The sequence below is a fragment of the Eriocheir sinensis genome, chromosome 44 (genome assembly GCF_024679095.1).
Source record: "Eriocheir sinensis breed Jianghai 21 chromosome 44, ASM2467909v1, whole genome shotgun sequence".
Taxonomy (NCBI): Eukaryota; Metazoa; Arthropoda; class Malacostraca; order Decapoda; family Varunidae; genus Eriocheir; species Eriocheir sinensis.
Window position 1 is genome coordinate 3834863 of NC_066552.1, and position 19642 is coordinate 3854504.

Consider the following 19642-nt stretch of genomic DNA (forward strand, 5'->3'; position numbering starts at 1 on the left):
GTAACAGCGACAAGCCAAATTTGTGGCTTTACCGTGTAGCAGCGACGGGCCAAATTTATGCCAAGATATAAACCCCCCAAAAAGTAGATGATACATAAACTGATCACAAATGCTTTGATATATATTATGAAATGGTTTGTGTGAGTGATTATTTTTTCTCATTTTTCTTGCTTAGAGGGACCACCAAGAAACATGATCCCCGCTGCTACCGGGTTAAGGAAGCACAAAGAGGTGATTTACATAGAAGCATCAAGTGACATAGAATGAAGATGTACATGAGAATGAATTTGCAGCTAAGTAGTATAATGACTCAATGAAAAGGCACACACACCAAGGAGAGATAAGGACATTGTAAAAGCTTAGTGTCACCAGTAGAATCACAAGACTTGGGTAAGAGGAAGTGTACAGTTTAAAACACAATAAAGGGTGAGATAAGAGCAAAGACATATTGTGAATGATGGTGAGCCAGTGAAGACAGACACAGGAGGAAAACAGGTGATGGTAACATACAACAGGCCTATAAATGTGACAAGATAATGAAGTACCTGGTCGTAATTTTGAAACTAATTATAGACGAGGGTAAAAAAAATATAAAAATCCTAAGATACTGATACATTACTGCATGAAGCAATCTAAGGTATGTCAAAACTTTAGGTAGTGGAGAAGAAGAAAGATACACAAAGAAACTGCGATAAAAAAAAGTTAAGAAAAGGACGGAAGGAAAGAACGATAAACATGATGAAAATAAGTTAAGAAAGAGAAGCGAGCTGACAAACGAAGTAAGTTAAGGAAGAAGACGAGAGGAGAATGTGACAAGAAAGAGGAAGAAGTGAAGAAACATACCACCAAGAAAAATGCGACAAGAAAGAGGGAAGGTAAGAGAAGGAATAAGAAAAGTTAAAAAACGTAAGTCTTGCGTCGAGCAGTATTCAGCGCTGCTATGAATACTTACTTGCTTTTCCTCTTTGATTCAGCTCTTCGTCCTTTTCGACAATACTCAACACCTAGCATAAAACCGAATTCAACAACAAACACAATAACATATAGACTCTTCCCATAGTGAGCATAATCTTACAACACATTTCTTGATTCGTGGAAAGTAAGCAATGTCACATGTGGACTCTCTGACTCAAGAAGACAGGTTGGTTAATTTTGCATCTTTAGAACTGAGAATGAGGAACTAGACTGCTCACAAAACATCATAAATAAGCCCTCTATCTGCTTAGTCTCGTGTCAAACAGTGTTCAGCACTGCTATGAAGACTTACTTGCTTTTCCTCTTTGATTCAGCTCTTTGTCCTTTTCAACAATACTCAATACCTAACATAAAACCGAATTCAACAATAAACATAATAACAGATAGACTCTTCCCATACTGAACATAATCTTACAATGCATTTTTTGGTTTGTGGAAAGTAAGCAATGCCACATATGAACTAAAGAAGACAAGTAGGTTAATTCTGCATCTTTGGGACTGAGAATAAGAAACTAGACTGCTCACAAAACATCATAAATAACCCCTCTCAACAACACCCTCGCCACTACCATAAGATCTAACCTATCCCAGCATCAACCAATCACACGCAGCCCGAGTAAGAGGGGGCGTGGTTTGTTTGATAACTAACCAATCACACACACACTTACAGAGGACAGGGGAGGGGCTTATCCGCCAAGTCAACGTAAACAAAGAATAAGTGAGGTTGTGGGTCTGCGAGGAGCTGCCGGAAAGACCAAAGAGGCATCAGGGGCGTACCTTTGGACTAGGCGGTATGCTGTTGTTGTTGTTATTGTTGGTGGAGTACTGGGAGTCGAAGGAGGTGTCTCGCGTGGGAATGTTGGGGGCAGGCTTCCTCCCAGGGGGCAGCAGCGGGCCACTCCGGTTGGCTGGGGGGGAAGATAGGCTCGTCAATGTTGCTCTTTTCACCTCCGAGTGTTATCAATAGTGTTCATAAGAAGAGTTTTACATAAGTCAGTTTTTACCCTTCCAGATGCATAAGAGGTACACACTAATCCAAATACATAGGAAAAAGTGGACATTCAACAGTTTATACACACAGTCAAGCTTGCTCTTCTCACCCCTGAGTGTTATCAACAGTGTTCATGAGAGGAATAATTTCACGTAAGGCAGTTTTTACCCTTCCAGAAGCATACACACATAAAGATAGGAGGTAGTTCAAGGGCAAAAACACAAAACAAAAAAGCCCACTAGACACTGCTCTGAGCAAAGGCAAAGAGAACAAAAAGCTGGAAGAGAGGTCAATTTTGAGTGAAGGAGGAGGAGCTGGAGGAAATACAGACCATGGAAGGCTGAAGGGTACAGAAAATGCATGAAAATCGAGAATATTAAGAAGGGAAAACAAAAAAGGAAGCAAGAGAAGTGGAAGGAAGTATCAATAGGAAGAAAAGAAGAAAGGAAAGACCTACACAGAATGAGTGAAAGCAAACAAAGTTACAACAAAAAAGGAAAAAGGAAACAAAAAAAAAAAAAAAAAAAAAAAAACAAAAAAAGGAAGGGAGGAAGTATCAACAGGAAAAACAATTAGAAAGGAAAGACCAACACAGAATGAGTAAGTAAGGACAGTTTTGATTGAATAAAAAAAAAAAAAAAAGAGAAAAGAAAGAAAAGGAAAACAAAAAAGCAAGCAAGAGAAGTGGAAGGAAGTATCAACAGGAAAAAAAAAGAGAAAGGAAAGATCTACACAGAATGGGAAATAGTTTTGTTATGAAAGCAAAAAAGATAGATCCATATGCAGATTTCAGATTCAGATTTTATTTAAGAACAAGGGGGGGAGGGGGTGGGGGAGATTACAAAGAAAGGGGGGGGGTAAATACATCCTAAAAATTACAATCTAAATACATACGGAGGGAAAAGTGAGGAAGCGATAGAAGTTAAGATGATACATAAACTAATCACAAATGCGTTGATACATATTATGAAATGGTTTGCGTGAGTGATGATTTTTTCTCATTATTCTTGCTTGCCTTTAAGAAACATGATCCCCGCAGCTACCGGGTTAAGGAGGAGAGAGAAGGGTGCAGAGCTAATAAACATAGGGTACAAAGGTAGGTTTTTTTACACTGACAGGAGCATAGGAGGTAACAAGCAGAGGTCATCACACTTACGGGAGGTGGAGATGCCCTTCCCCGTGGGCCTCAGCTTGGGCATCCCGCCGGCGAAGAGGTCCCCCAGCTGAGGACTCCCCCCGTTCATCATCCCACCCCCGCCTCCTCCTCCTCCCCGGCCTCCTCCTCCTCCTCCCCCTCCTCCTCCCCCATTGGTTGACGGCTTGCTCTTGCCTGAAAAGAAAGAATACGGAAATTACTCATATGGAAAAAGGGTAAAAATTGATAATGAAAATAATCATGATGATGATAATAATAAAAAGAAGATGAAGAGGATGAGGAAGAAGAAATAGAAAATGAAGAAGCAGAAAAGAAAAAAAGAAGAGGCAGAAGAAAAGGAAGAAAAGGAAGGAAAAGAAGAAGAAAAAGGAGAAGAAGAAGATGATTTTATATTACTAACAGTGATCAATGTACTAGAAGACAATACCACTGTCTTAACATACTACATAACAAACAAACAAAATACATATAAAAAGCAAGAAGATAAAAAAATGAGAAAAAAGATAATTATATAACACTTGAGAGGCATACACGTGACGATATCAAGTGAAAATGCCTTTAAAAATTCCCCTAATTATCAGAGTGAAGAAGAAATGAACCATACAAAAAAAAAAAATTAATGATGAAATGAACAGCTGTGAAAAAAAGGGGTAATATAGACAGGCTCCATAATTATCTTTCTGTGTGTGTGTGTGTGTGTGTGTGTGTGTGTGTGTGTGTGTGTGTGTGTGTGTGTGTTTTGCAGGTTAAGAGTACAAAATATTTCCTGTCTTTCTCTGCCACCACCCGCCAATTAAATACATAACTACAATATAAAAAAAGGAAAAGAGGAAAAGAGGAAAAGAAGTTTATTAAAGGGAGGAAGACCACAACAGAGAAAAAAAGAAAGGAATAAAGAGAAGAAAAGAAAAAAGAAAGGAATAGAGAAAAGAAAAAAAGAAAGGAATAAAGAGAAAAGAAAAAAGAAAGGAATAAAGAGAAAAGAAAAAAAGAAAGGAATAAAGAGAAAAGAAAAAAGAAAGGAATAAAGAGAAAAGAAAAAAGAAAGGAATAAAGAGAAGAAAAGAAAAAAGAAGGAATAAAGAGAAAAGAAAAAAGAAAGGAATAAAGAGAAAAGAAAAAAGAAAGGAATAAAGAGAAAAGAAAAAAGAAAGGAATAAAGAGAAAAGAAAAAAGAAAGGAATAAAGAAAAGAAAAAAGAAAGGAATAAAGAGAAGAAAAGAAAAAAGAAAGGAATAAAGAGAAAAGAAAAAAGAAAGGAATAAAGAGAAAAGAAAAAAGAAAGGAATAAAGAGAAAAGAAAAAAGAAAGGAATAAAGAGAAAAGAAAAAAGAAAGGAATAAAGAGAAAAGAAAAAAAGAAAGGAATAAAAAGAAAAGAAAAGTGAAGGGAATAAAGAGAAAAGAAAAAAGAAAGGAATAAAGAGAAAAGAAAAAAGAAAGGAATAAAGAGAAAAGAAAAAAGAAAGGAATAAAGAGAAAAGAAAAAAAGAAAGGAATAAAGAGAAAAGAAAAAAGAAAGGAATAGAGAAAAGAAAAAAGAAAGGAATAAAGAGAAAAGAAAAAAGAAAGGAATAAAGAGAAAAGAAAAAAGAAAGGAATAAAGAGAAAAGAAAAAAGAAAGGAATAAAGAGAAAAGAAAAAAGAAAGGAATAAAGAGAAAAGAAAAAAGAAAGGAATAAAGAGAAAAGAAAAAAAGAAAGGAATAGAGAAAAGAAAAAAGAAAGGAATAAAGAGAAAAGAAAAAAAGAAAGGAATAAAGAGAAAAAAAAGAAAGGAATAGAGAAAAGAAAAAAGAAAGGAATAAAGAGAAAAGAAAAAAAGAAAGGAATAAAGAGAAAAAAAAGAAAGGAATAGAGAAAAGAAAAAAGAAAGGAATAAAGAGAAAAGAAAAAAGAAAGGAATAGAGAAAAGAAAAAAGAAAGGAATAAAGAGAAGAAAAGAAAAAAGAAAGGAATAGAAAAAAGAAAAAAGAAAGGAATAGAGAAAAGAAAAAAGAAAGGAATAAAGAGAAAAGAAAAAAGAAAGGAATAACGAGAAAAGAAAAAAGAAAGGAATAAAAAGAAAAAAAGGAATAAAGAGAAAAGAAAAAAGAAAGGAATAAAGAGAAAAGAAAAAAAGAAAGGAATAAAGAGAAAAGAAAAAAGAAAGGAATAAAGAGAAAAGAAAAAAGAAAGGAATAAAGAGAAAAGAAAAAAGAAAGGAATAAAGAGAAAAGAAAAAAGAAAGGAATAAAGAGAAAAGAAAAAAGAAAGGAATAAAGAGAAGAAAAGAAAAAAGAAAGCAATAAAGAGAAAAGAAAAAAGAAAGGAATAAAGAGAAAAGAAAAAAAGAAAGGAATAAAGAGAAGAAAAGAAAAAAGAAAGGAATAAAGAGAGAAAATAGGACAGGACAACACACACACCCATAAAATTAGAGGGAAAAAAAGGAGAGAGAGAGAGAGAGAACAATACATGAGCCATTAAAAGGAAATGCACATTGGATATTAACGTAATTTACAGGGCAACGCATTCTTCTCTCTCAACCGCAAATATCATTGGAGAGCATTGTACTATTTTTTCCTCCTCCTCCTCCTCCTCCTCCTCACACTGTTGCTACGGCACTATCATTCGTAACACACACACACACACACACACACACACACACACACACACACACACACACACACACACACACACACACACGTAGCACAGACAAAAATATTCCTTCTTACTAAGCAACTTTATTTTTCTTCACTACGTCAACGAGAGAGAGAGAGAGAGAGAGAGAGAGAGAGAGAGAGAGAGAGAGAGAGAGAGAGAGAGAGAGAGAGAGAGAGAGAGAGACCACTACCATCACACCCACCCACAACAATCCCTCCTCCTCCTCCTAATTATCGGAAGTCAACACTAATTAATCGGGCCCATCCACCTAAGCACACCTGTAATCATGGCCGCTATCGGTAATTATCGGCAGCATGTATCGGCAGGTAAAATCGGCTTGGCTAATATCGGGTTAAAATATCGGTTCTTGGTTGATTGGTGAAGGGAATGATTTGTGGATTGAGGGTTGATTGGTTGGTTTTGGGTTTGGTTTGGTTGCGCTCTCTCTCTCTCTCTCTCTCTCTCTCTCTCTCTCATATCCTTATTTTTCTTTCCTTTCACATCCATCCAATTTTCCTTCCCTTCTTTCTCCTTTACTTTATTTTCCTTCCTTTTCCGTCTCTCTCTCTCTCTCTCTCTCTCTAATGCATTATGTGGGTCAAGGAAACGGACGATACAAAAATAGAGCAATAACTTGTCCTCGTACGATCAATGTTCTCTCTCTCTCTCTCTCTCTCTGCGACCCCCTACTCATCGTCCATTATATAATTATCTACCATAGTTACTAATACCATTCCTCCCCTTCCTCTCCACCCCCCCCTTCCCTTCCCCTCCTCTCTCTTCTCCCCTCCCCTCCCCTCCATACACTCTCCTCCCCATACTTCCCCTCCATACACTCTCCTCCCCATACTTCCCCTTCCCTTCCCTCCCTTCCCCTCCACCCCCATGCACATTCCTCCCCTTCCCCTCCCCTCCCCTCCCTTTCACTACTCTTCTTTCCCCTCTCTCCTTCCCCTTCCTCTTCCTCCTCCTCCTCCTCCTCCACCTCCCAAACAACAGATGGACCCAACAATCCACGGAAAAGCGGAAATTACAGAAATGGGGGCAAGTGACCACGAGTTCTCTCTCTCTCTCTCTCTCTCGTCTTATGTATGATTTTCTTTTGCCGACTTTTTTTTCTTCGTTTTTTTCTTTTTCTTATCGTATTTTCCTATTTTTTTCTTTATTTATCTCTTCTTCTCTCTTCCTTATCCTACATTCCTATCTTACTATCTTTCTTCCTTCATTCTTATCTCCCTTTCTTCTCTTACTAACTTCTTTCATTTCCTTATCTACGTTTTCCTTCATCGTTTCCTTCTCTTTCTCATCCTTCCTTCCTCCCTTCATTCATCTCTCCATTTTTTATCATCTATTTTCTTTTCTTACTTACGTTTCCTTCCTTCCCTTTCTCCCACACCCAATCTTTGTTATCTTTTTTTCCTTCCTTCCCTCTTTCTTCCTTTCTTCCTATCTCCTTCCTCTCTCCCTATATCAGCGGAAATATATCACTTCGACTTTAATTATATCCATTAATTCTCTAACTTTTTCCTTCTTCCTCCTCCTCCTCCTCCTCCTCCTCCTCTTTCTCTTCCTCCTCCTCCTCGTCTTCCTTCGTTTTCCATTAGTCAGTAAGCACAAAAAAACTATCATTATATTTTTTTTCTTTTCTACCTTCTCACCTACTTTTGAAACACACACACACACACACACACACACACACACACACACACAAATACACACATCATTTATTTATTGACCTTTTCCTTGTTTTTTTACCTACTTTCAAACACACAAAAAATAATAAATAAATAAATATATAAATAAAAATAAAGAAAGAAAAATTACACACACACACACACACACACACACACACACGAACACACACACTCACCCAGGGTCAGCGCAGTCCAGGTCCAACAAAACAGATTGGCACAGTCCAGCATGGTAGTGAGGTCAGGGAGGGAGGGGGGTGTCCGGGGGGGGGGGGGAGGGGGAGGGGGGGGTGGCACTGTCAGGTCATGTGTGTCGTCACGTGATCAAGGTCAAGGTCACGTTCACGTCTGGCAGACTTACTTGGCACTCACTCAATTGTTCTTGTTGTTGTTGTTGTTGTTGTTATTGATTCACTTGTTTATTTTTTCTTCCTTTCTCACTATTTTTTATTTTAGTTTTTGTTTTTTTCTCAATTTCGTTTTTTTTTTTACGTGTATTTGTTTAGGTCACTTTATTTCCACAGTACGAAACAATAAAATCAATAAAAGCATAAAGATAAAAAGAAACAATGGAAGAAAGAATTTAAGAACGAATGACAAGAAGACAGAAAAGGAGAAAAAGAAAGAGAAAAGAGAAAGAACGAAAACAAGGAAAAGAAAAAAAAAGAAAAAGATAAAAACAAACACGATACTTCTTTCTTTGTGTAAATAAGTATATAAAAAAGTAAATAAAACAATAAATCAATAAATATATCAATCTATTTTTTTTCCTAACCTTCTGTATCAAAGGAATGCCAGTAAAAACACACCTCATAACCACACACACACACACACACACACACACACACACACACACACACACACGTACACAACATAATAAAAGACAGACACACACACAAGGTTATTAAAAAATTTCAAGGACTTCATAACATTACAGAAACAGAGACAATGGAGGCGCTGGCAAGGTCACGTGATAGGAGGAGGAGGAGGAGGTGGAGGAGGAAGTGGATGATAATGAGAATGATGATGATGATGATGATGAAGCTGTAAGGACAAAAAGGAAGGACAGGATTCAATATCAACATCTTCCTCCTCCTCTTCTTCTTCCTCCTCCTCCTCCTCCTCCTCCAGTACTTGACCCCATCTTAGGACACTCAAAAGACGCCATAGCTAATTAACACACACACACACACACACACACACACACACACACGTAAACAATAATTAAGATATATGGACCGAGAGAGAGAGAGAGAGAGAGAGAGAGAGAGAGAGAGAGAGAGAGAGAGAGAGAGAGAGAGAGAGAGAGAGAGAGAGAGAGAGAGAGAGAGAGAGAGAGAGAGAGAGAGAGAGAGTAATTAGTGTGACAAAGGCAGCCCAGATTACAATGTCCTTCCTTACTGATAACGAACGTAACAAAGGAACGAAAACAACACCAACAACAACAACGAAATGAAGGAAAACAAAACGAAAAACATCAATATAAAAAGGAAAACAAAATGAAAAGAGAAATATACAAGAAAACAATCCGTGAAAAGAAGAAAAACATGGAGGAGAGAGGAGAGATATAAACTGCTTCATAGGGGTTGGTAACACTGTCCTATCTTATCCGTCCTTATGCCATGGCGACTAATATGGGACGGGGAATAGTAAGCTGATTGAGTAAGCACGGCAGCACGGGAAGATTCATTAGTATAAGTCTGAATAGGTACAAGATGTTTTACTATAGATGGAAGAACAGGGAGATCCATAAGTACAAGTATAGAGATTGATTGATAGATGAAAGATGTTTTGAAATAGATGGCAGGACAAGAAGTTCCGCATAGAGATTGATTGATAGATGAAAGATGTTTTGAAATAGATGGTAGTACAAGAAGTTCCGCATAGAGATTGATTGATAGATGAAAGATGTTTTGAAATAGATGGTAGTACAAGAAGTTCCGCATAGAGATTGATTGATAGATGAAAGATGTTTTGAAATAGATGGTAGTACAAGAAGTTCCACAAGCACAAAGACAGTAAAGTAGGAGAGAAAGTTTAACAATAATATAAGCTGATTTCAATATAGACAACATCACAGGACTCCATATAATTTTACTGTGATGCCCTCTACAATGAAGCACTTTTGAGTCCCCCCATAACGAAATATCAGGGAGAGAAAATATAGGTAACACAGAGGCTGGGTCGAATTCTCAAACACTCCAACGCCCAAGCACACATATGACAGGGCTTTCGTAGGAGTTGGGTGCATTTCCAGGGGTAGCTTTATGACCCTGGCGGTAGTTCAACCTTTCTTTTGTACCGTGAACCTAAAAAAGCACTCATTACAACCCGACTTCTCTCCTTCCTGGCCTTTGGAAATAGCTGATATAAGGAGTGGAAGAGTTTGAAAATGCCAACAGACAAGGAACCGACAAGGCGCCCCAACATACATTTGACAAGACTTTCGTATGAGTTTGGGGCATTTCCAGGGGTAGTTTTTATGACCCTGGTGGCAGTTCAACCCTTCTGCACCGTGAACCTAAAAAACACTCATTAGAACCCGACTGCTCTCAACCCCGGCCTTTGAAAATATTTGATATAAGGAGTGTAAGAGTTTGAAAATACCAACAAACCAGGAACCGATAAGGCGCCCCAGCACTCATATTTGACAAGGCTTTCGTATGAGTTAGTGGTATTTCCAGGGGTAGTTTTATGACCCTTTTGGTAGTTTAACCGTTCTTCTGTACCGTGAACCTAAAAAAACACTCATTACAACCCGACTGATCTCCATCCCAACCTCTGAAACTAGTTAATATAAGGAGTGGAAGCGATTGAAAATACCAAAACAAGGAACCGGTAAGTATTGTGGCGCCCTCTATAATGAAAAGGTTTTATAAGAGTCCCCCTTTCAAATCAGGGAGGCGAGAACATGTGGCTGATAATACTGGGAGAGAAATGTAGGTCGGAAATGGCAAATGGGGATATCAGGAACAAACGATAGAGATGTCTAGGGAGCGAAGGATGTTACTAAAGAATTGACATGATATCGACAGGAAAAGTACGAATGATAAGACTATTGTGTAAGTGTAGAGTTAGTGCGAAAACATCACACACACACACACACACACACACACACACACACACACACACACACACACACACACACACAGAGCCGTCGATGTTATTTTAAAGAAGTAATCAAATCCGCATTAGGGAAGAAAGCAAAGGAGGGGAAAGAGGAGAAAGAGGAAGAGGAAGAGGAGGAATAATGGAAATGTAGGAAATAAAAGGAAAACGGAGGAACTGAATAAGGGAAAGAGGGGAAAAGGAGAGAGAGAGAGAGAGAGAGAGAGAGAGAGAGAGAGAGAGAGAGAGAGAGAGAGAGAGAGAGAGAGAGAGAGAAGGGGGTGAGGGAGGTTGCAATGACCGCAAAACTTTCCTTCGATCAAGCCAAAGCTGCAGCCAAGGAGGAGGAGGAGGAGGAGGAGGAGGCTAAGACTTGGCCACCCTGGAAAGAGGAAGACGTAGAAAGAGGATGAAAGAGGAAGAGGAGAGAGAGGAAGAGATAAGAGAAAGGAAGAGAAGAGGAGAGGGAGGAGGAGAGAGGAGAGGGAGGAGGAGAGAGGAAGAGCATCGGATATTCCCAAATCACCCCTTCCGTCCCTCCTCCTCCTCCTCCTCCTCCTCTTCCTCAACTTTTATGCATAATTTCGTTTTTCCTCTTCCATATTTTTTTTCTTCCTGTATTTTTTCCTTTATCACTATTATTATTATTATTATTATTATTATTATTATTATTATTATTATTATTATCAAACAAGGACTGACAAACTTGACCTGTCGTTGAAGGGCGTCAAGTGCTCTCTCTCTCTCTCTCTCTCAGCCCTACTTTTAAAGAGGATGGTTCTTAAGACATTCTTTATATGGTGTACGTGTGTATGTGTGTGTGTGTGTGTGTGTGTGTGTGTGTTCGTCGCCCTTGATTGATACTTGCTCTCTCTCTAATATTTTCACCGCTGAGTAAACAACCAAAAGAATTAAATCAATTTCCTCCGTCTGGCTTTTAAACTCTCTCTCTCTCTCAAGCACACACATACAAACATAGACATACATACATCGATACACACACACACACACACACACACACACACACACACACACACACACACACACGTAATGGATTCATGGAGCGTAAAAGAGAGCAACCCCGCAAGCCTTCGGTCGAGAGAGAGAGAGAGAGAGAGAGAGAGAGAGAGAGAGAGAGAGAGAGAGAGAGAGAGAGAGAGAGAGAGAGAGAGAGAGAGAGAGAGAGAGAGAGAGAGAGAGAGAGAATGAATAAAATAATAAATAAATGAATGAGAAAATAAGAATAAACAGTAAGAAACGAAGAATTAAATAAAAAACGAAAAAAATAACGAAAAAGACAAACAAAATGAATGAATGAATGAATAAAGAAGAGGCGAGAGGTAGGTGGAAGAGGAAGCATTAATGTAGGTAGGGAAAGGAAGGGAAGGGAAGATGGAAGAGAAAAGAAGGGAAGAGAAGGGAAGAGAAGGGGGAGGTTGCAAAAGAGACAGGTAGTGAGAGGAAGGTTTGGGAAGGGAGGAGGAAGAAGAGGAGAGGAAGGGAAGGGAGGGGGGAAGAAAAGGATGGAAGGGAGGAGAAAGGAAGGGTAGGGAAGGAAAGGTTAGGGAAAGGAGAGGAGAGGAGAGGAAAGGAAAGGAAAGGAAAGGAAAAGAAAGGAAGGGAAGAGTAAGGAGAAAGCATAACCAGAGGAAGAGGAGAAGGAAGAGGAAGAGGAAGAAATGAGTTACGTAAGAGCAATACAAGAGGTAAGAGGGAAGGACAAGAGGAGGGAGATAATGGGTGATGAATGAGGGAGAGAAAGTGTTTAAAGGGAAGAGGCGTAAAGGGAGGGAGGAGGAGGAGGAGGAGGAACACGGAGTAAGGATGCATTAAAGGGACAGGAGGAGGAGGAGGAGGAGGAGGTGAGTTAAAGAATATGGGAAGCAGAGGAAAAGGAAGAGTAGGGGAAAGGAAGGAGGAAATAAGAGAGGCGGAGAAAGAAGGAAATGGAGGAGGGAAGAGGGAGAGAAAGAGGAGAGAAAAGTGGAAAGAGGGAGAAGGGAGAAAGGAGAAAAGAATGGAAGGAAAGGTAGGAGGAAAGGAGGAATAGGGAAGGAAAGGGGAGAGAAAGGGGAGAAGAGGAAGAGGAGGAGGAGGAGGAGGAGGAGGAAGAAGAGGAGGAGGTGAGGTAATATCATTGATGTAACACGATATACATCAACAACAACAACATCACCACCACCACCACCACCACCATCACCACCACCACCACCACCAACAACGACAACAACAACAACAACAACAACATCACCACCACCACCACCACCACCACCACCACATCCTCCTGTCCACCCGTCAATTCATTCATCCGCTCGGTCAGTGACTCACCCACCCTTCCGTCCCCTCCTCACCCACCCACCCACCACCACCAGTCCATCAACACCAATGCAACACCAATATCAACACCAATATCAACACCGTCACCACCAATACTGTTCTTCACTTCATGCAATTATCCACCGTCCACACACACACACACACACACACACACACACACCTATATTTTTGTCTCCATTTTCAAGGTTCATATATTATACTTTTCTATCTCCTTCTTTCTTTTGGAGGAGGAGGAGGAGGAGGAGGAGCAAACTAAGCGAGGAAGTCTCAATAGTTTTTAAGTGGAGGAAGGGAGGAACGGAGGAAGGGAGAGAGGAAGGAAGGAAGGAAGGAAGGGAGGTAGATACGAAAAAAGGAATGACAAAGGAAGAGAAGGAGGAAGGAACGAATGAAAGAGGGAGGGAGGGAAGGGAAGAGGGAAGGAGGGAGGGAGAGAGGAGGGAGAGAAAAGAAGAAAAGCGGATCGGACAAAAGGATGAAAAAGTGATATATAAAAAAAAAATCGAAGCAGAAAAAGAAAAAGGAAAAGATAAACGTATTGGAGATTAAGGGACTAAAGGGGTGTGCTTCTTTACTTATCCATTCACTCCTTCATGCATTTACAAACTTATTTATGGATTGGCAGGAACGAACTATACTTGCTCATGTTAGGTGGTTAGCGAAATTAGTAAACGACCCAAGTTTTGATAAGTCGCCCACGAAACGAAAATATTAAAACAAACACACCTTGATAAAACAGTGAAGCAAAGAGATAGATAAATAGATATTGACAAAAATAGAGAAAGCCAAACCACACAAAATTAGATAGACATTAGAAGAAAGGAACTATACTTGCTCTTGTCAGCTGGCTTGTAAAATTAGGAGGCGACCCAAGTTTTGATTAAGTTACCCATAAAAAAATATTAAAATAGACCATGATAAAACAGTAGATAGATAGATAGATATAGACAGAGAGAAAGCTGAACCACACGAAATTAGATAGACATTAGAAGAAAGGAACTATACTTGCTCTTGTCAGCTGGCTTGTAAAATTAGGAGATCCAAGTTTTGATTAAGTTACCCACAAAATGAAAATATCAAAATACACAAACCTTGATAAAACAGTAAAGCAGATAGATATATAAATAGATAGACAGACAGAAATAGAGAAAGCTGAACCACACAGAAATTGGATAAACACACACAAACACGAACAAACACATACAAACAACACAATATTAAAGACAAACAAGCAGCAAAGGAAATCAATACACAGAAAGACAAACAGAAGCAAACACAGACACACAAACGACACGAGAAGCGGCAAAACAAACAGCCAGGAAGGAGAAAATACAAACACATTCACAAACACACACACAAACACGATAAAACGGAAAAGCAAACAGAGAAAAACAAGAAGCAACACAGACACAAACACGAGACAAACAGATTATAATTAACAAACACACACACACACACACACACACACACACACACACACACACACACACACACACACACACACACACAAACACACACATATGACAAATCAATAACTCAAACAGAAAGACAGGAAGCAAGGCCACACAAACACCAACAAACACACACGTAAACAAACACAAACAAGCAGATTAATTAACAAAAACAGACACAAACATGACGAATCAATAAGACAAACAGAAAGACAGGAAGCAAGGCCACACAAACACCAACAAACACGAACACGCAGATTGATTAACAAACACACAAACACACATGACAAATCGATAACTCAAAACAGAAAGACAGGAAGCAAGGCCACACAAACACACAAAAACAAACACGAACAAGCACATTAATTCACAAACACAGACACAAACACACGAAAAAACAAACACCGAAATCATCACCGCATCCACTGCAACGAAGCTTCCACAGTTGAAACATACACCGCCACCACCACCACCGCCACCACCACCACACCACCACTGCACCACCACCACCACCACAAACACCTCCAAATTCACAAGAGGAGAGCCACACGGGTTCTTCCTCCTTTCCTCCACCACCACTGCGGGAAAACTGGCCTTCCTTTCCTCCTCCTCCTCTTCTTCTTCCTCCTCCTCCTCCTCCTCCTCCTTCTGCAGCAGCTGTGTGGAGGAGGAGGAGGAAGAGGAGGAGGAGGTAACTGATCCCCCTCCCACTCTCTATCTCTGTCTCTCTCTCTCTCTCTCTCGTTCCCCCTCCTCCTCCACTTCCCCCTCCCTCCTTCCCTCTCTCTTTCCTCCTCCTCCTCCTCTTTCCCCTCTCTTCCAGTCTCCTCTTTCCCCTCTCTCCTCCTCCTCCCTTCCAGTATTGCTCTCTTTCCCCCCTTCATGTTCTCTCTCTCTCTCTCTCTCTCTCTTCTCATTTTCTCTACTAACCTGAAAATTGGCATGCTCCTCCTCCTCCCTCTCCTCCTCCTCCTCCTCCTCCTCTTCCTTAACCCTTCTTCGACATTTCGTCAGTCACGGTCCATCTTCACACTCCTCCTCCTCCTCCTCTTCCCCCTCCTCCTCCTCCTCCTCCTCTTCCTCCTCCGGTCGAAAGCGCTCCTGTGCCACTCTCCTCCTCCCTCCATCTATCCATCGACACACACTCACGGTAGTATACAAACACCTTACCGTGGCAACAAACATACATCACCACCTTGCACACAAACACACACACACACATACTACGACTCCCACGACCCTATGACGCCCTACGAAGAGAGAGAGAGAGAGAGAGAGAGAGAGAGAGAGAGAGAGAGAGAGAGAGAGAGAGAGAGAGAGAGAGAGAGAGAAAGCTATTCAGATCTCACTTAAGCTAATGATACTTCCTTCTAACGACTTTGTATACTACTACTACTACTACTACTACTACTACTACTACTACTACTACAGCTGCTGCTACTACTACTACCACCAACTTATCTAAAATAACAAGTATAATCTTCCAACTACACGCGAGATCTGTGCAACCATTATGGACACACACACACACACACACACACACACACTTACATTTAGGTCATTACGTTGATAAAGCGAGCAGTGTTTTTTTGTTAGCCAAGAAAGGGAGAGAGAGAGAGAGAGAGAGAGAGAGAGAGAGAGAGAGAGAGAGAGAGAGAGAGAGAGAGAGAGAGAGAGAGAGAGAGAGAGAGAGAGAGAGAGAGAGAGAGAGAATGAAGGAAAAGATAGGAAGAACAAACAAAACGTGGCTTGAATCCTAATTACCTTTTTTTATAATTAATCTTAATATTCAAATGCTTATGAAGAACACACACACACACACACACACACACACACACACACACACACACACACACACACACACACACACACACACACACACACACACACACACACACACACACACACACACACACACACACACACACACACACACACACACACACACACACACACACACACACACTATAAATATTTCTAATCCATGTTATTTTCTGCGCTTGTGTTTATGCAGTAACATTAATTGTGGAGGAGGAGGAGGAGGAAGGAGAGGAGGAGGAGAAGGAAGAGGAGGAGGAGGAAGGGGAGGGGGAGGAGGAGGAGGTTGTGAGTGCAGCTGTCCCCGAATTATAGAGAGAGAGAGAGAGAGAGAGAGAGAGAGAGAGAGAGAGAGAGAGAGAGAGAGCCCTAATTCATTGTACAGAGAGGACGGGGAGTACCCCGGAGACACATCCCCTCTCTCTCTCTCTCAAGTAGATAACACACATTCTCTCCCCCTGAAAAGTTTTGTAATATACGTGCCCTTTGTAAAAAAAAAAAAAAATTGTGTGGGAGGGAAAGAAGAAGAAGAAGAAGAAAACAAAACAAGAAGAAGAAGAAGAAGAAGAAGAAGAAGAAGAAGAAGAAGAAGAAAGAGATGAAAAAGAAAAAGAAGAGACAACGAAGAAGAAGAAGAAGAAGAAGAAGAAGAAGAAGATGAAGAAGAAGAAAAAGAAGAAGGAGGAGGAAGAGGAGGCGGGGGAGAAGAAGAAGTAGTGAGGGAAGCAAAACAAAAGACAAAAAAGATGAAGAAAAAAAAATAGACCTTAATATTTTTTTCTTTCTTTTCAATGTTTTTTTCTCATACAGTTTCTTGCACTGAGCTAGATAGATAGATAGTTAGATAGATAGAGTAATGATGAGGGAATTAGTATTAGAATAACCTTAGTACAACCATCATCATCATCATCATCTGTTACTTTCTGTCTTGGGTCGCCACTGTTACTTTCGTTGTTTTTATGTTACCAGTTACAAAAGGGATTTACTTTTTTTTTTCTGGTAATGATAAAAAAAAAATATTCAAAGGTATTCATTTTGAGGAGTGAAGGAGAGTGAAGAAAAAACAATTGAACGGTTAATAAAGGGTCGCCACTGTTGCTTTCGTTGTCAGTATGTTAACAGTTACAAGAAGGGTTCACGTTTTTTTCTGGTAACGAAAAAAAAATATTCAAAGGTATTTATTTTGAGGAGTGAAGGAGAGTAAAGGAAAACAACAACAAAGCGGTGAGTTTAATTAAATATTGAAAATCTTTATGACATAAAAACGTGACACTTACTCATCATTATTGTTGTTATCATTATTATTATTACTCTCTCTCTCTCTCTCTCTCTCTCTCTCTCTCTCTCGTTTTCTCCAGGCAGAAAACGAAGACTTTCACAAGAGCTAATAGAGTATAACCCATTAGAAGCACACACACACACACACACACACACACACACACACACACACACACACACACACACACTAATACTAACACGGTGACTTTTATGTTGCCCTTCACATATTAAGAAACAAACCAGTACTAATAAATAAAATAATAATAATAATAATAATAATAATAATAATAATAATAATAATAATAATAATAATAATAATAATTGTTATCGCCGTTTGGCGATGTGAGGAAATAGAGGAAAATGAGAGAGGGGGAGAAGTGGAGAGAGATGAGAAGAGAGGTGGAAGAGTGGAGAGGAAGGAATAAGGGAAAGGTTTACTATCGCAAAGGCCATTTATCGTCGGGAATGTTATGACATTACGGTCAGAGAGGTCACCAATCCAGTAGGCCGGCCTACAGTCATATGAAGGCGTCCTTGTTCAGAGCCGTGAGTATGCCCCATACAGCAGGGAAGCGAGCACGAAGGCCCCGGCGAAGGGCAGACGGTTAAGGAAATTGGTGCAGGGAAGACGTTGGGGCGGACGAGCGACCGAGAGCCCGAGGTGTGTATAGACCCTGGCAGTGTAAGTTCCGTTGAAGTTGTGTTCTTATGTGTTGTAGTGCTCCATGTGTTGTATTTGTATGTATGTCAGGCAGTCGGACACCTGACGGTGTGTTATAATGTGTTATACTGATCCATGTATTGTCTTTTGTACTCGATTGGACACCAATCAGTTATCATTGATGTGTCAATGCAGTGATGAGAATAGTTAACGATAGATGATTCTCGGAGTGTGAAGGTGTGTACTTCATATTGACAGGTTTGATCGATAAAACTAGAGATCGCATCAGACAGACGGGTCTTTCCTTATCCATCAACTGACTGCCCCTGCCGGGCGGTTACAATAATAATAAAACACCAAAATTAAAAACGAGTGCATGAATGTGTAAACGGTGCGCTGTTATTAAAAAAAAATCTCTCTCTCTCTCACGTACCGAGTGCATTGATTTACTTCTTTGAGGACAAGATCTCTGGATAAAGGTATGGAAGGAAGGGAGGGAGGGAAAGAGAAAAGGGAGGAAGGGAGAGAGGAAGGCAAGGGAAGTGAAAAGGAAGGAGAGAGTGAGTGAATCAGATAGGAGGAACTAAATGAAGGTCGGAGTAGAAGGAAATAGGAAAAAGTTAAGGAGGGATGGGAGGGAGAGAGGAAAGGAGAGGAGAGAGATAATGAGGAAGAAGAGAATGGAGGTAAAACAGATAGGAAGAAGAAAGAGAAAGGAGAGGAGAGAGATAATGAGGAAGAAGAGAATGGAGGTGAAACAGATAGGAAGAAGAAAGAGAGAGGAAAGGAGAGGAGAGAGATAATGAGGAAGAAGAGAATGGAGGTGAAACAGATAGGAAGAAGAAAGAGAGAGGAAAGGAGAGGAGAGAGATAATGAGGAAGAAGAGAATGGAGGTGAAACAGATAGGAAGAAGAGAAGAAAGAGGTTGAAGGTTAATTTGACAAAAAAAGGAGAATAAACAGTGAGAAGAAGAAAGAAGAGAGGGAGAAAAGTGTAAGGAAGAAAAATAGGAGGAGAATTTAAAAAGAATAAGAGAAGGGAGAAAAATGGGAAGAGGGGGAGAAAGAGGGGAAGACTGAGGAGTAAGGGAGAGAGGCGAAAGAGGAGGAAAACAGAGAAGGGAGAGAAGGAAGGAATATAATGGATGAAGAGAGAAGATTGGATGGGAGGTGAAGAAGATAATAGAAAGGAGGGAGAGCAGGAGGAGGAGGAGGAGGAGAGAGAGAGAGAGAGGAAGCTGGTTGGAGGAAGGAGGGGACGAGGGGACACGAGAGAGAGAGAGAGAGAGAGAGAGAGAGAGAGAGAGAGAGAGAGAGAGAGAGAGAGAGAGAGAGAGAGACGAGGGGAAGGTTGGAGAGCACTGATAAAGGGAGGGAGAGGATGGAGGGAACAGAGGAGGAGGAGGAGGAGGAGAGAAGTAGTACTCGTTGAGTGTGACGTAATAAGGACGTCCCTGGCCCCTCTCTCTCTCTCTCTCTCTCTCTCTCTCTTGCCAAAAATAGAAACGCACTCTATTGTTTTCATCTTTGAGAGA

The 19642-nt window shown here is 40.2% G+C and overlaps 1 protein-coding gene across 6 annotated transcripts in view; it reads right to left on the bottom strand.

The window, feature by feature from the left end:
• Window positions 1-19642, bottom strand: part of LOC126980296 (basic proline-rich protein-like) — a 71472-nt gene that overhangs the window by 16299 nt on the left and 35531 nt on the right. For 5 of the 6 annotated variants that reach the window (XM_050830018.1, XM_050830019.1, XM_050830021.1 and 2 more), the window contains exons 3-4: window positions 3123-3296; window positions 1753-1883 (exon numbers count right to left, since the gene is read on the bottom strand). In XM_050830018.1, the coding sequence (XP_050685975.1) occupies window positions 1753-1883; window positions 3123-3296 (305 nt within the window). Of the gene's footprint in view, window positions 1-1752; window positions 1884-3122; window positions 3297-14767; window positions 14903-19642 lie in introns of those variants that run through there. The other variant, XM_050830020.1, reaches the window with a different exon arrangement.